We start from the raw sequence: 14,974 nt of genomic DNA, 5'->3' as shown, positions 1-14,974 counted from the left end.
AAGGCAGAACTGCAGCAGCTACAGAACACCAAGAATGACTCCTCCAACCCAAGCTTTGTGAGGAATCGACCTGGGACTTGGTGTGACAAGCAAACGACTACACCGCCTGGTTACCATAAAATTCATGACTGTTCTACTTCAGTCAGTCAGTGAGTGAGGCGAGGTGAAATAGGGTTTAAAGTCACGTCCAAGATTATTGCACTTATATAGCGACGTGCATGCATGTGTGTGTGTGTGTGTGTGTGTGGCTGCTTGTACTAGTCCGGACTGATGCCGATTTATAGTGCTAGCTCACTGAAATACCTGCCGCAGTTTAACATGAATACCCCACCCAGACACAGTATACTGACTCAAAGCCGACCAGTCCTTGTTTTAGTCCCTTAATGCCGAGCGCCAGACAGGGTAACAACAAGTACCATCTTTTAACGTCTTTTGGTATGACGCAGCCGGGGATCAAACCCCGGACCTTCCACTCTCCGGGCAGACGCTCTACCACTAGACCACAGAGGCGGTCTAGATAGTGACTGAGTTGAAATTTGATGTCACATCTTTCTAGCCAAGATATCTTTTGCTCAACTAAGTCAGCAAGCCTGACTGCCTGATCCTGTTAAGCATGGGTTGCGGAAGATCAGACCTAATCAGGATCTTCAAGGGGGTTAAGATATCTGTAAGTTCATGTCTGTCTACTTGGTTACAACTATAAGCCGACATCTACAGCGCAAGAAAACAACCTGTGAGACGGCAATCCAGCTTACTTTCTGGCCCTGAGGGAAGTCTTGGAGCGGAGTCTCACTGGGACCTTGTCGATGAGGACCTCTTCTGGTGATGATGGTGTTGTGCTGCTGTCGCTGGTGGGGGACAGGGTGTCACAGATGCGGATGGGGGACTGATCCCTCTCCACGGTGATCTGTATCACGTCCGATGTGTTCTTCAGCAGGGAGTCAACCTGGAACACCAGAGTGAGTGAGTGAGTGAGTGAGTGAGTGAGTGAGTGAGAGTGAGTGAGATTTTACATCACTTGTAGCAGTATTGTTGATAACATGGAATGTCAGATGTGAGTGAGTGAGATTTTACATCACTTGTAGCAGTATTTTTTTACAACATAGCATGGCAGTTGTGAGTGAGTGAAGTTTTATATCACTTGTAGCAGTATTGTTGACAACATAGCATGGCAGTTGTGAGTGAGTGAGATTTTACATCACTTGTAGCAGTATTGTTGACAACATAGCATGGCAGTTGTGATTGAGTGAGTGAGATTTTAAATCACATGGCAGTTGTGATTGAGTGAGTGAGTGAGATTTTAAATCACTTGTAGCAGTATTGTTGATAACATGGCATGACAGTTGTGAGTGAGTGAGATTTTACATCACTTGTAGCAGTATTGTTGACAACATAGCATGGCAGTTGTGAGTGAGTGAGATTTTACATCACTTGTAGCAGTATTGTTGACAACATAGCACGGCAGTTGTGATTGAGTGAGTGAGTGAGATTTTAAATCACTTGTAGCAGTATTATTGATAACATGGCATGGCAGATGTGAGTGAATGAGATTTTAAATCACTTGTAGCAGTATTGTTGATAACATGGCATGACAGTTGTGAGTGAGTGATTTTAAATAAACAATTCAACACTATGTCTGTACATCTACTTTACACACAGATTTGTTCAATAGGCCTGTGGCCTTTCAGTATTGTTGCAATAAAGACTTGACAGTGGCCTTATATAATGTAGTCTAGAATGACGGAATGAGTTGAGGGGTTCCCAGCATATTCCAGAATACATGGGGTCTACGTAGACGGTGATGTAAGTTACGTTGTGTGTACTGACCTCCCGCACCGTCTTGTCCCTCACCGTGGTGCCGTTCACCTCCAGGATGCGGTCGCCGATGTTGAGAGCCTCCAACTCTGGACTCAGGTCGAGTCTGAAACACACAGAGACAGATCTATATACCCACTGCATACTTCATGCTACAACGGTTCTGTGTACACTGGAGAATCAAACTGGACTAACTCTTCCAGAATCTACTTCCACTTAACTTTATACAGTCTCCATATTCTCAGAGGAATCAAATTGAACCTCCAGTCTATCCCAATCATAGAGGTACCACTTTTGCCAGAATTGTTAAAAAAACGCAAGCACGTGTGTGTGACTGTGTATTGTTTCATGTCGCGCTCAGCAATATAACAGCTTTTTGCAGCAGCCTGCAGACAAGACAATCCAGTGATCAATATTGTGAGCCAGCAGCCATGCCATGCATACTATAACACCCATTAAACCATTAAAAGTCACCAAGCCTGACCACCCAATCTATTTAATCGCGTCGTATGACCAGCATAGGTTGCTTAGGACCAATTCTAACCTAGAATCCCCATGGGAGACCAGCATAGGTTGATGGGGACCAATTCTAACCTGGAATCCCCATGGGTAGACCAGCATAGGTTGATAGGGACCAATTCTAACCCTGAATCCCCATGGGAGACCAGCATAGGTTGCAGGGGACCAATTCTAACACGGAATCACACGGGGAGACCAGCATAGGTTGCTGGGGACCAATTCTAACCTGGAATCCCCATGGGTAGACCAGCATAGGTTGATAGGGACCAATTCTAACCCTGAATCCCCATGGGAGACCAGCATAGGTTGCAGGGTACCAATTTTAACCCGGAATCCCCACGGGGAGACTAGCATAGGTTGCTGGGGACCAATTCTAACCCGGAATCCCACAGGGAGACCAGCATAGGTTGCTGGGGACCAATTCTAACACGGAATCACACGGGGAGACCAGCATAGGTTGCTGGGGACCAATTCTAACATGGAATCACACGGGGAGACCAGCATAGGTTGCTGGGGACCAATTCTAACATGGAATCACACGGGGAGACCAGCATAGGTTGCTGGGGACCACTTCTAACCCAGAATCCCCGTTGTGCATCTTGTAAAGACCTACTCTGATATCTTGATGAGCGGCTTCATCTTGACGCTGTCGATGCTGGTGGGTCGGATGTAGTGCATGTCCCTCTCCATCTGTAGCTGCAGCCCCCGTGTGCCGTCGGGGGTGGGGGGGATCTCCACCAGCTGGATGGAGTGGGGCTTGCGGCGGCGGGGGGTTGCCGCCAGCAGGGGCTTCATCACCTTCTGGTAGCATGTTCGGCTGAAAAAAAGATACACATTTGTTATATCAGATGAAGCTCTTCGAACAGTAAAAGAAAATCAGTTTGTATCTTGGGTCAAGGATTTCACAACATTGCAATGTGTGCGTCCCCTTACCTGTATACTGGGTACCCGGTAGTATGAAAGTATTGTCACATGGTGTGCATCTCCTTGTTTGTGCCAAGTAGGAGAAAGATATTGTTGCAGTGAGCATCCCCTTGCCTGTATACTGGGTACCCAGAAGTATGAAGATATTGTTGCAGTGAGCATCCCCTTGCCTGTATACTGGGTACCCAGAAGTATGAAGATATTGTTGCAGTGAGCATCCCCTTGCCTGTATACTGGGTACCCAGAAGTATGAAGATATTGTTGCAGTGAGCATCCCCTTGCCTGTATACTGGGTAACCGGAAGTATGAAGATATTGTCGCAGTGAGCATCCCCTAGCCTGTATACTGGGTAACCGGAAGTATGAAGATATTGTCGCAGTGAGCATCCCCTAGCCTGTATACTGGGTACCCGGAAGTATGAACACATTGTTGCAGTGAGCATCCCCTTGCCTGTATACTGGGTACCCGGAAGTATGAAGATATTGTTGCAGTGAGCATCCCCTTGCCTGTATACTGGGTACCCGGAAGTATGAAGATATTGTTGCAGTGAGCATCCCCTTGCCTGTATACTGGGTACCCGGAAGTATGAAGATATTGTTGCAGTGAGCATCCCCTTGCCTGTATACTGGGCACAGCGTGCCATTTCTGTTGTCCCCCACAGTAACTTTGTGGGAATATTAATAAAAGTGTCGTAAAACGATACACAGTGTAATATGTGGACAGTGCTCACTGAATCTAGTTGAATGTATATACTTCAGAGTAGTTGTATGTATAATTATTAGGGGGCACAGGCAGCCCAGTTGTCAAAGGCGCTGCAAATCGCTGTGCAGAGTTGCATCCCTTGGGCATGCCAAAGACCTATGAATGTGGTTCAAATAATGTTTTGCCCGATTATGTTTCTGGGTTTGTCAGCACCATACCCGTGCTTGTGGGTTTCACCAAAGTAGTAAACGTCTAAGAGCTCCATCACTTTGGGCCTTCGTTCCACATTAAGCTGACACGCCATGATATAACTGGAACACTCACTCACTCACTCACTATGACAAATATTACTACAGAATAGGGATGTCATGATACAACCTCCTGATATGTTCACGTTCATGTTTACTTTGTTCACGATTGTTAATTCACAGCAATTCTGCATGAATTGTTATATTTCATACAGCATAAACACTATTACTATTCAACATTTTTTAAACTTTCTGAATATCTGGTTTCACATTTGAAAACAAATAGGTCTCCTTTCAATCAATACTATATTTCAGATATACCGTATTCGACGTAATAAGCGCCCACAGCGATATTTGCTAATATATTGGCTAGTGAAAATCCCAATTAGCACCCCTTCCAATTGATCAATGTACACAAGACTTATTTCTTTGCGTATAATACGCACTCGTGTGTTATATGCACCCTTAATCATAGGCAATTAAATTCTGGAAAAATATATCTTTCGTACATAAACATTTCAGGCTGTCAGCATAAACCATGAAATTTATCTTTCAACTATTTAATAATGACAATATACTCCTGATAAATGTGTGAAACAATACTCGATTAAAATCAAGTGATACAGGTAAGTGTCTTGCGTATGGTATCATCTGAGAATATTATTGACACGCCAATGTACAAGTGAATCATGGCTTCCCTGGAATCAGACAAAGGGAGAGACAGTAGGGTGGGAGAGTGGCTGAGAAACTCTCATCTCAAACATATAGAAGCTTCAGATTGTTAGACTCTTATCTATTTAAGGACCTGACCCGTGAAGATTCCGGGGTAGAATAGGCCTCCAGCAACCGATGCTTGCTGTAAAAGGCGTCTATGCTTGTCATAAAAGGCGACTAACAGGAATCGGGTGGTCAGGCTCACTGACTTGGTTGATGCATGTCATCGATCCCAATTGCGTGGATCGATGCTCATGATATCAATCACTGGATTGTCTGGTCCAGCCTTGATTATTTACAGACTGTCGTCATATAGCTGTAATATTGCTGAGTGCGGCGTTAAACAACAAACCAACCAACGAATTTCAGGAAGAGAATATATGGATGTCAACTTCTTTATTATGAGGAACACAACGTTTCGGAGCATATGCTTACTCCTTCATCAGGTGAATGAATGCCATGAGGCAGAGAGCATATATATGTACATGTAGGACAACAAAATTAATTAATAATATGCTCCATGCCTCATGGCATTCATTCAATTGATGAAGGAGTAAGCATATACTCCAAAAGGTTGTGTTCCTCATAATACAGAAGTTGACATCCATATATTCTCTTCCTTATGTGTATCACTTCTAAATGCCTTTCAAAGACCTCTTACTGATTTGTACTGAAATATTTGATACCAAAAGACTTGTTTGGGATTCAATTATCAACAACTCTTCCAACTTTTTTAGTTTGTAAACAGCAATAACCAGTGTCTTGAGAGTACAATTTACACCAAACCAGCTCCATTGACAAAAAAGACAAGCTTTGTTATTTGATTGTGACATCACAGAAATTGATGATGTACTATGGTTCTCAAAGCATTGTGATACAATTTCTTCTTAGGATATTTAGAGCACTTGACCCCACCCAGGTGATATATCCTGTGGAAGTCAGTTATGGTTCATAATTATGACAGCCAATATGACTTCCAATAAGGAAGATAAAAGTTACGAAAGTGATATCGGGTTTAACAGCACTATTAAAGAATCACAATTCTCACAAAACACCAAGCAAATGTTTGTGACGAGGACTATTTAGTATTCCGATGTTTGTAAGATAATGAAATGTAAGACCTACTTATACGACGCTGTCGGCCAGGAGTAGCGCATGATGGCTGAACAGGACCTGCTCAGTCAACATTGAGGAAGTGATTGCTCACTTCAGAAATAATTTCACTTTGTCATATAACCTTATTTCCTGTAAAAAGACACATGCCGATCTGGTCTTAATTTTCAGTGAGTCGGGCAGTTCGTCGGGTGCTCTGTCTGATCGGCTGACATGTTATTCCACCCTCAATGAGACCCTCATCCCACCTTTAATCGTTAATGACCTTATTCCATCCTGATGGACAAACTGATCCCCAACCTCAATGACCTCGTCCATTCTTTAATGACCTTATACAACTCCAAATGACCTCATCCCACCCTTAATTACCTCATACAACCCCAGATGACAACCTCATCCCACTATTAATGACCTTATACAACTCCAAATGACCTCATCCGACCATTAATGACCTTATACAACTCCAAATGACAACCTCCTTTAATGGCCATATACCACTCCAAATGACCTCATCCCACCCTTAATGACCTCATTCTACCCCAGGTGACCTCATACCACCCTTAATGACCTCATTCCACCCCAGGTGAGCTCATCCCACCTTTAATGACCTCATTCCACCCCAGGTGACCTCATCCCACCCTTAATGACCTCATTCCACCCAAGATGACCTCATCCTACCTTAATGACACGCTCATTCTATAATTAATGCCACCCTCATTTCACCCTCAATGCCATCTATTACACAATGGATCTATTCCAACAGATACTGATTCTTATAATGTTCAGGGTTATTCAATAAAGAATAGGTACTACTGAATGGTCAGAATTGGTACTACACTTAGTATTATACCCTTAAACTGACCTACCATAGGATCACTTTTTGGTATAGTCTCAATTCAGTTGTCTCAAGTATTAATTTGTCTCAAGTATTAATTTATCTTATTAAAATATTTCAACACTATAAATTTCATACAGTTAGTCCTAATATAAATCTGTTATGGAGAAATCATTTCTCCCTCTTAAACCATGTTATGGTTGACATAATTTCTCCATAATTTTGCATAATGACTTATAGTTGCGCCAGTTTACGATTTCAAATGCACATTCAGAATTGGCAGTAATTATCCCTAAACTGTTATCTCCCTCCATCCTGGGGCGATGGGTAGCCTAATGGTTAAAGCGTTTGCTCATCAAGCTTAAAAAGTGGGTTCGATTCATCACATGGGTACAATGTGTGAAGCCCATTTCTGGTGTCCCCTGCCGTGATATTGCTGGAATATTGGTAAAAGCAGTGTAAAACCTTACTCACTCTCTCCATCCTTGAACCTAGTCTTAAGCATAAATTACTCACAACCAAGAGTTGTCCATACCCACTAGGTTATTCCTTTTTCAGGATAGTTAAGAGTGTCACAAGGGAAACAGAATCAGTATTGACAGTTCCATAAATAGGGTAAAGTTGGTATTGATATTGATTGTAGTACAACAAGGAAATAACCATCCTCTGCATGTTTCACTTTCAAGGAGGAAGCAGTTGCCCTCATGAAATATCACTGTCTGATAACACGCCTTCAAGTCACTAAGCCTGAACACCCAATCCAAGAAGTGGACTCCCAATCCAAGAGTGAGTGAGTGAGTGAGTGAGTGAGAGACTTTCATCGGATTATTGTTTGGAGCTACAGTCCTCTATGGTTGAGACATAAGTGAGTGAGTTAGTGAGTGAGAGAGTTTCATCGGATTATTGTTTGGAGCTACAGTCCTCTATGGTTGAGACATAAGTGAGTGAGTGAGTGAGTGAGTGAGTGAGTGAGTGAGTGAGTGAGAGAGAGAGAGAGCTTCATCGGATTATTGTTTGGAGCTACAGTCCTCTATGGTTGAGACATAAGTGAGTGAGTGAGTGAGTGAGTGAGTGAGTGAGTGAGAGAGAGAGAGCTTCATCGGATTATTGTTTGGAGCTACACAGTCCTCTATGGATCTCGACACACAGGTCCAACCAACCAACAAGGTGTGTGTGTGTGTGTGTGTGTGTGTGTGTGTGTGTGTGTGTGTGTGTGTGTGTGTGTGTGTGTGTGTGTGTGTGTGTGTGTGTGTGTGTGTGCATACATAAATGCGTGTGTGCATGCAGGCATGCAAGTACTAGTCCTTACCCAAATGACGAATGACATACTCATAATTACAGATTATCACTTATCTTGAAAATAATTCTTACCAGAAAAGTTTGGACCTTTCGACGAGTGCGTAGGTCTCTCCATCTCCGATGAATTCATGGCAGTGGCAGCAGATGAAACACTCCGGGTGGTAGCGGTGATCACCTGCAACCTGAATTGTTAGAGAGTGCAGTCATCAGCACTTCAATAAATAAGGGGATCCAAATAAAGGGTCATATTTGTTTTAAAGGTCAATGATAAGTGAGTATTTGTTTGCTCCACTTTTAGCAATATTCCAGTATTATCATGGTGGGTACACAAGAAATGTGCTTCACACATCGTATCCACGTTAGGAATCGAAACTTCAACGTGGGGAGCTAACGCTTTAACCACGAGGCTACGCCACAATGATGAGGACGACCTTTCATTAAGAAACACTGACATGTATGTTACATCTTTTTCATACTGAAGGTCAACATTAAAAGAGGTGAGTTCCACAGTATTAACAAACCAAGGAAAATCAGAGCAAATCTTTGTGGAAAAACATCTACATCCAAGATGAGAGTTATCTCCCCAATAGGGGGAGCATCAGCACCAGTATGATGGCAGCCTTTCATGGGACCCGTGAAGATCTGGGGTAGAATAGGTCTTCGGCATCCCATGTTTACTGTAAAAGGCGACCATGCTTGTCGTAAGAGGCGACTAATGGGATCGGGTGGTCAAGCTCGCTGACTTGGTTGATACATGTCATCAATCCCAATTGCGTAGATCGATGCTCAAGATGTCAATCACTGGATTGTCTGGCCCAGACTCATTTTTTTACAGACCACAGCATATAGCTGTAATATTGCTGAGTGCGGTGTTAAACAACAAACAAAGAAAGAAACAAACAAACAAACACTGACCATGGCATTAAACTTTAAGACTAAAAATAATATTGTATTATCTTTTGTTGATGCTGCACGTTGAATGAGAGAACACAACATTTAGTCGCAGGAATAATCGGATTATGGGTGAGCTTTGGCCATGAGGAGGCCATTTGCTTGACATGAGTGACACAGTTATCTCCCTTACCATGACCGGGCCTGTGATGATCTGGGCACATCCATTGCAGGCTTCACCGAACTTGCTCCAGTAGTCATTGCGGCAGTACAGGCGGCCATCTTTCTCAAAATACCAGTTGGAAAGACATCTATTGCACTTGGTACATCTGAAATGACATAAGATGAGTAAGATGATATTTCATATCGTACTGACTGAAAGCTGCTTTAATCAGGTAAAAAACAAGTCTTTATTTCAAACTAATCCAAGGAAACCTTAAAGACCTTTTCCTCGCCTCGAATAGCTGCAAGACTGCAGATGTGGTGTAAAACAATATTCACTCCTAACTCCAACATTTTTTCTGTCATTAGGTGACCGCCTCCGTGGTCTAGTGGTAGAGCGTCCGCCCGGAGAGCGAAAGGTCTGCAGTTTGACCTCTGGCCGTGTCATACCAAAATACGTTAAAAGATGGTACTTGTTGTTAACCTGTCTGGCGCTTGGCATTAAGGGGCTAAAACAAGGACTGGTCGGCTCGAAGTCAGTATACTGTGTCTGAGTGGGGTATACTTGTTAAACTGTGGCATGGTATCTCAGTGTGCTAGCACTATAAAATTGGCATCAGTCCGGTCTGGTATAAGCAGCCACACCCACCCACATGAATGCACGTCGCTATGTAAGTGCAATAACCTTGGACGTAAAGTTAAAACCCCATTTCACCTCACCCTACTTCACCTGTCATAAGGTGAACACGTTATTTTTAACAGTTATTATTGCCTTTCATGTACACTAAAAGAGATGCTTTCATCTTTTGTTAACGATTTTACATATTTGTCTGTTTATAGTGAGTGAGTTGGGTTTAACGCCGCTTTTAACAGTATTCCAGTCATATCGCGGCGTGTCAGCTTAATGTGGGAGGAAAGCCCGAAGGGATGCAGGTCTCAGACGTTTACCACTTCGGTAAAACCCACGAGCACGGGTATGGTGCTAACAAACATAGAAATATAATTGGGGCGAACCGGGATTCGAACCCACAATCATAGGTTTCTGGTGTGCCTAAGGGACGCAACTCTGCACAGCAAATCGCAGCGCCTTAGACGACTGGGCCACCTGTGCCCCGTCTGTTTGTAAATTCAGGACAAAGATGTTGGTTATTATGAACAACTAACCTAAAACTACATATAAATCTGGTACAGTATAAGGGAGGCAACTCTGATTCAACTATTGCAAAAACCTTATGAAGCCGACAACTAGGAGCCGACACTGACACAGCCTCACTGTCAACAAATAACATCTAGAATTCATTAATGATCATGTTGATCAGAATTCAATGAATTCATGAAAACTGTACACAACTACCATTCCATCATAAAATGTCTAAGATTCCTATGAGACCACCACAAACAAAATATATCATACTCAACAGGTGTCATGACATGCAGGTATTCCAACTAAAACACCTTGAAAAAAATTGTGTTGTATCTTTAAAACAATACCAGTATAAAAAATAGCAACAAAAATAATTCAAAATGGGAGACAAATTGTCAGTGGCAGCATAAATGAAACAGTGTTTTCCTGAACGCAAATCATTACTAAGAGTCAAAAATACATATTCAATATGTCTGACCTGGTGATATAAGATTTAGTTGGGTCATGGTAACATTCGTTTTCAAAATGGAAAAACTCCGGGACAGAAATGTCAAGCCCCAGCCCAGGACGAAATAGCTTTGGATGTTTGAGTGAATATATGACAGCTATGTCTATGTGTACCTATTGATCAAGCTTAACACATCAGACTTCAGTCTCAGGGGCCATTGCACAAATATTTCACTCAATTCCATGAGAAATATTTTTTAATTTGTTAATACCGGTACACAAAAATAAGTTTGACTGGCACAGCTCCAAAACTTTTATACTTTATCATTTTCAGAACTATAAAGAAGAAGAAAGAGCAAAGTGAAACATTATGATTTAAAAATATACATCTAAACGTATCAGATGATCCCTTCAAAACATTGAATGAGAACCTTCCTATCTGTTCCAGACTGTAATAGCTATAACGATTTAGTTCTTCCCTTTGATCATGCCACGACTCAAAAAAACATTTAAGGAAACATTTACTTCATCATATTGATGGAGTGGCAATTTAATACTTCTAAAATACCAGGTTTACTTCTAAAGCTCCAAATTAGTATTTCAAGTAGTTCAACATAAATTGGTGAAAAAAGGCAATGGAAAAAGAGTATTAAAACATGTAAAAGATTTATCAGATAGTAAAAGTTTCAAAGCACATATATAAAGACATAAATTACATGGATAATAACATTTAAGCAATGTCTCATTTACAATTGATTCAATAAAACCACAAATGTCCTTAAAATCAGATGTAAAAGTAACAAAACTTTTCTGCATGATGCATCAATGAAATCCACATCCCATGAATATCACCCAAGGCATAAAACTCATATACAACTGCCCCTGAACACAGAGCTGTCATTCCCTTGGATGTAATACAACACACCTGTCAATCATCCTGTGACTGGGACAGTATGAAATGTATCACACACCAAAGTGCATGACTTTATACACATAAAGAACTGGGTGTGGCTACTCGAATATCACCTTGGCAACTTACAAATGTTACAAGGAAGATGTGAAAATTTTCATTCTGTTTTCACTGTCTCTTTCATTTCCACCTTAACCTCAAGTATATAAAATATGTATTATTTGTTTTGTTTTTTAAATATGGGCTGAGCAGGTAGTGTGTTAATGTTCTTGGAAGTAACTGTCATCATGAAAGTCCTGCTACCTGTCTGTGCACTTACGTAATATAAAATACCACAACAGTAGGATATTAACGAGAATTACTTCTGTCTTACGTAACATCTTCACATGTGGCGTCAAACATGAAGAAGACTTACAACAATTATTTTTTAACCATCTAATCTGATTTACCTGTTCATTGAGGAAGACAGGAGCATTATTCAAGAAGTAAATTGCTCATATACCATTTACACAATTATTGCACAGAACAATAAGAAGTAATTTATCAAATAATTGGTTAAAACGTGATGAATCAATTTAAAAAAAAAAAAATATATCAAGCTAAGATATATGAAGTTCTTATCAACTATTCAAACCTACTACTTTGTTAATGAATTAAGTTTTGCTGTCCAACATATCAAGATAAGAGCATCTAAATATAAAATGAGATATAGTTTTTTTGTACAAATGGACTGACAACGCAATGCATTATTAATTATCTTCAGTATATCTTCTCTTGACATTTGTGTTTATGGGAAAGCCTTACATTTAACTCAATAGATAGAACAATAATATTGCTTATTTATCAAATATTAAAAGGAGTTGTGTTTCCAGCCCTCCCATGGTTTATTAATATGATCGACCATGACTGTCGTCATGGTGATATTTACAGATAGATTGAAACGTTTATATGAGTCAAGACATTTTAATAAAATTCAATCAAACCATCATCCACACTCACACGATCTTATCACAAGTGGGACATTTGCCACAAACATTTACACCTAATTATTTTCATAGATTCAAGTCTGTATGACTCAGAAATTCAAAATAAACGTCTTTTAAATGACTTTGAAAAGTCACAGAAACAAAACCATAAACTTAGGCTGTCATAAACTTTCCTCACATACTGACAAAAACAAACTGCTGTAAATTATCAACCTAATCTATCATAATTATCATTAAAGCATTATTTTTTACCTGGCTGACTCAAGCTTCATTCCCTGAGATCCGCTTTGGAATAAATACGATAGAAGTACTTGATATGGCCTAGATACAAGCACTGTACAGATGGGCCGAGCTAGGTGATATATGGTTTGCTATACTTAATGGTGGCGGTGATCAAGGGCTGACGTGTGTTATGGCATCGTATCCCCTGGGGGAAGAGGCCACAAGGTTAACACACATTCCTGTCTGACGATGATACGAAAGGGCTGGTCACATTCTGACGTCATAAACATGTATTGAAAGGTTTTCGCGACAATGTGAGCACCCTGGCTGTGTACATTCTACTCTCATGAACCACCTTCTCATATCAACAGTGGTGGGTGGGTGTTATAAAGGACACTCTGTTCTTAACAGTTCTCGGGGCTGTAGCATCAATACAGAAAGATGCTTGTATTACCGTAACAACAGCATCATGACATAATCATGTTATATTTGAAAATAATACTGGTATTTTTAGAATAACCACAGACTTATATTTACACATTTTAATGATCACAAAGGTAACATTTTTTAAATTTAATTTTATATCAATTTACAACTCCTCCCAAATCATATTTCCATATATTTCATTGACATAACAATTTCAGATTTCACAGATTTGAAACACTACATTCATATTAATTTGTGACAATAACACATTTATTAAATAAATAGATCTTATTGATGAAAGTTGAGTCGTTAATACCACACATTGAGATCACCTGTTCTTATTTAAGTCTAGCAGCCCCTCCCTGCAGCCCCGATATCAAATCCTTAGGCGGAGACTTAGCTGGTTATTACTGGAACACCCTCTTTTTAAGGTGTAAATATATTCTTGTTTTCAATGTTGAAGGTGAAGATCTATTCTTGACACAAGGCCAAAGTCAAGATGTTAACTTCAGCTGAAAACCTTTACAAAAATAAACACCCACAGCAAACACAACAATGTTACATTTTCATCAACATTTGATATTTTTATCACTGTATTTTGAAAGGAATTTTATCAAGGATCAATGTTACATTATACATTCTGAACCAGACACAGAAAGGGATTAAGGAATTTTGAAGGAAGTTGGATCAGACCAAATAATAGTGCTTTGTTATATTTGATGCATGTGTTTAAAGCATGACTCATGTGATGTAACATTAACTTATCATCATCATCATCATCATCATCATCATCATTCTGAATTGGGGCGGTCAGGTAGCCAAGTGGTTTAAGTGTTAGCTCGTCACGCCGAAGACCCGGGTTCGATTCCCGACATGGGCACAATGTGTGAAGCCCATTTCTGGTGTCCCCTGCCGTGATATTGCTGGAATATTGCTAAAAGCGGCGTAAAACCATACTCACTCACTCGTGAATTGGTCATAACTTGACTCAATCCTGTAAAGCAACATTTTAACAAGTTTAATAATTGATTTATTCTTATGAATTATTCATGAACATCCACCAAAGAAAACGGTAATTAATTATAAAAGCTGACATACCGACGCGATGTTTAACCCAACTTATTTCCCTACCTCCTCTGTCCCTGAGGCAATATCTGCCCCACCTCACAGGATCTTGTGACCATGTTTTTGAAAGGGTACTCCACATGTATTGGAATATTTCCTGAAGTGCTCCCACAATTCTACATTATATGTGCTCAAATTCTTTATTTAATTACATATTACACTTAGAAATCTGCAGTGATAGGGCAGAACAGATGGAGACCTATTCTAACCCAGGTCCACACAGGTCACTACAGCAATAACCAACTTGAAAACACCATGAATGCACTTCACACATCTAAACAAGATACAGAACCAAACCAAACCAGGGCATAGTTCACTGTGAGCAAACTCATCATCCACTGAGCCACCTATCACCCTGAGCATCATCATAATGATCATTCAAGTTCTCAGTTCTAAGTTCTAAATTTTGTACTTGCTCTACCTCCATTTGATGAAATTCCAAGACATTTCTCCATCAAAAGTATCAGTGTCATTTCATAAAAACAAAAGTTA

At 40.5% G+C, this 14,974-nt stretch overlaps 1 protein-coding gene across 2 annotated transcripts in view; it reads right to left on the bottom strand.

Moving 5' to 3' along the window:
• LOC139472223 (LIM domain kinase 1-like) overlaps nt 1–14,974 on the bottom strand; it is a 71,626-nt gene that overhangs the window by 12,688 nt on the left and 43,964 nt on the right. The window contains exons 1-6 of one of the 2 annotated variants that reach the window (XM_071254598.1): nt 12,962–13,085; nt 9,254–9,389; nt 8,242–8,351; nt 2,948–3,151; nt 1,828–1,921; nt 756–946 (exon numbers count right to left, since the gene is read on the bottom strand). In XM_071254598.1, the coding sequence (XP_071110699.1) occupies nt 756–946; nt 1,828–1,921; nt 2,948–3,151; nt 8,242–8,351; nt 9,254–9,389; nt 12,962–12,981 (755 nt within the window). In that variant the 5' untranslated portion in view covers nt 12,982–13,085. Of the gene's footprint in view, nt 1–755; nt 947–1,827; nt 1,922–2,947; nt 3,152–8,241; nt 8,352–9,253; nt 9,390–12,961; nt 13,086–14,974 lie in introns of those variants that run through there. The other variant, XM_071254597.1, reaches the window with a different exon arrangement.

This window comes from Haliotis cracherodii, unplaced genomic scaffold (genome assembly GCF_022045235.1).
Source record: "Haliotis cracherodii isolate W230 unplaced genomic scaffold, xgHalCrac1.p SCAF_24, whole genome shotgun sequence".
Lineage (NCBI taxonomy): Eukaryota > Metazoa > Mollusca > Gastropoda > Lepetellida > Haliotidae > Haliotis > Haliotis cracherodii.
The sequence above is the reverse complement of the archived record's forward strand: the minus strand, read 5'-3'. Positions and strand labels throughout refer to the sequence as shown.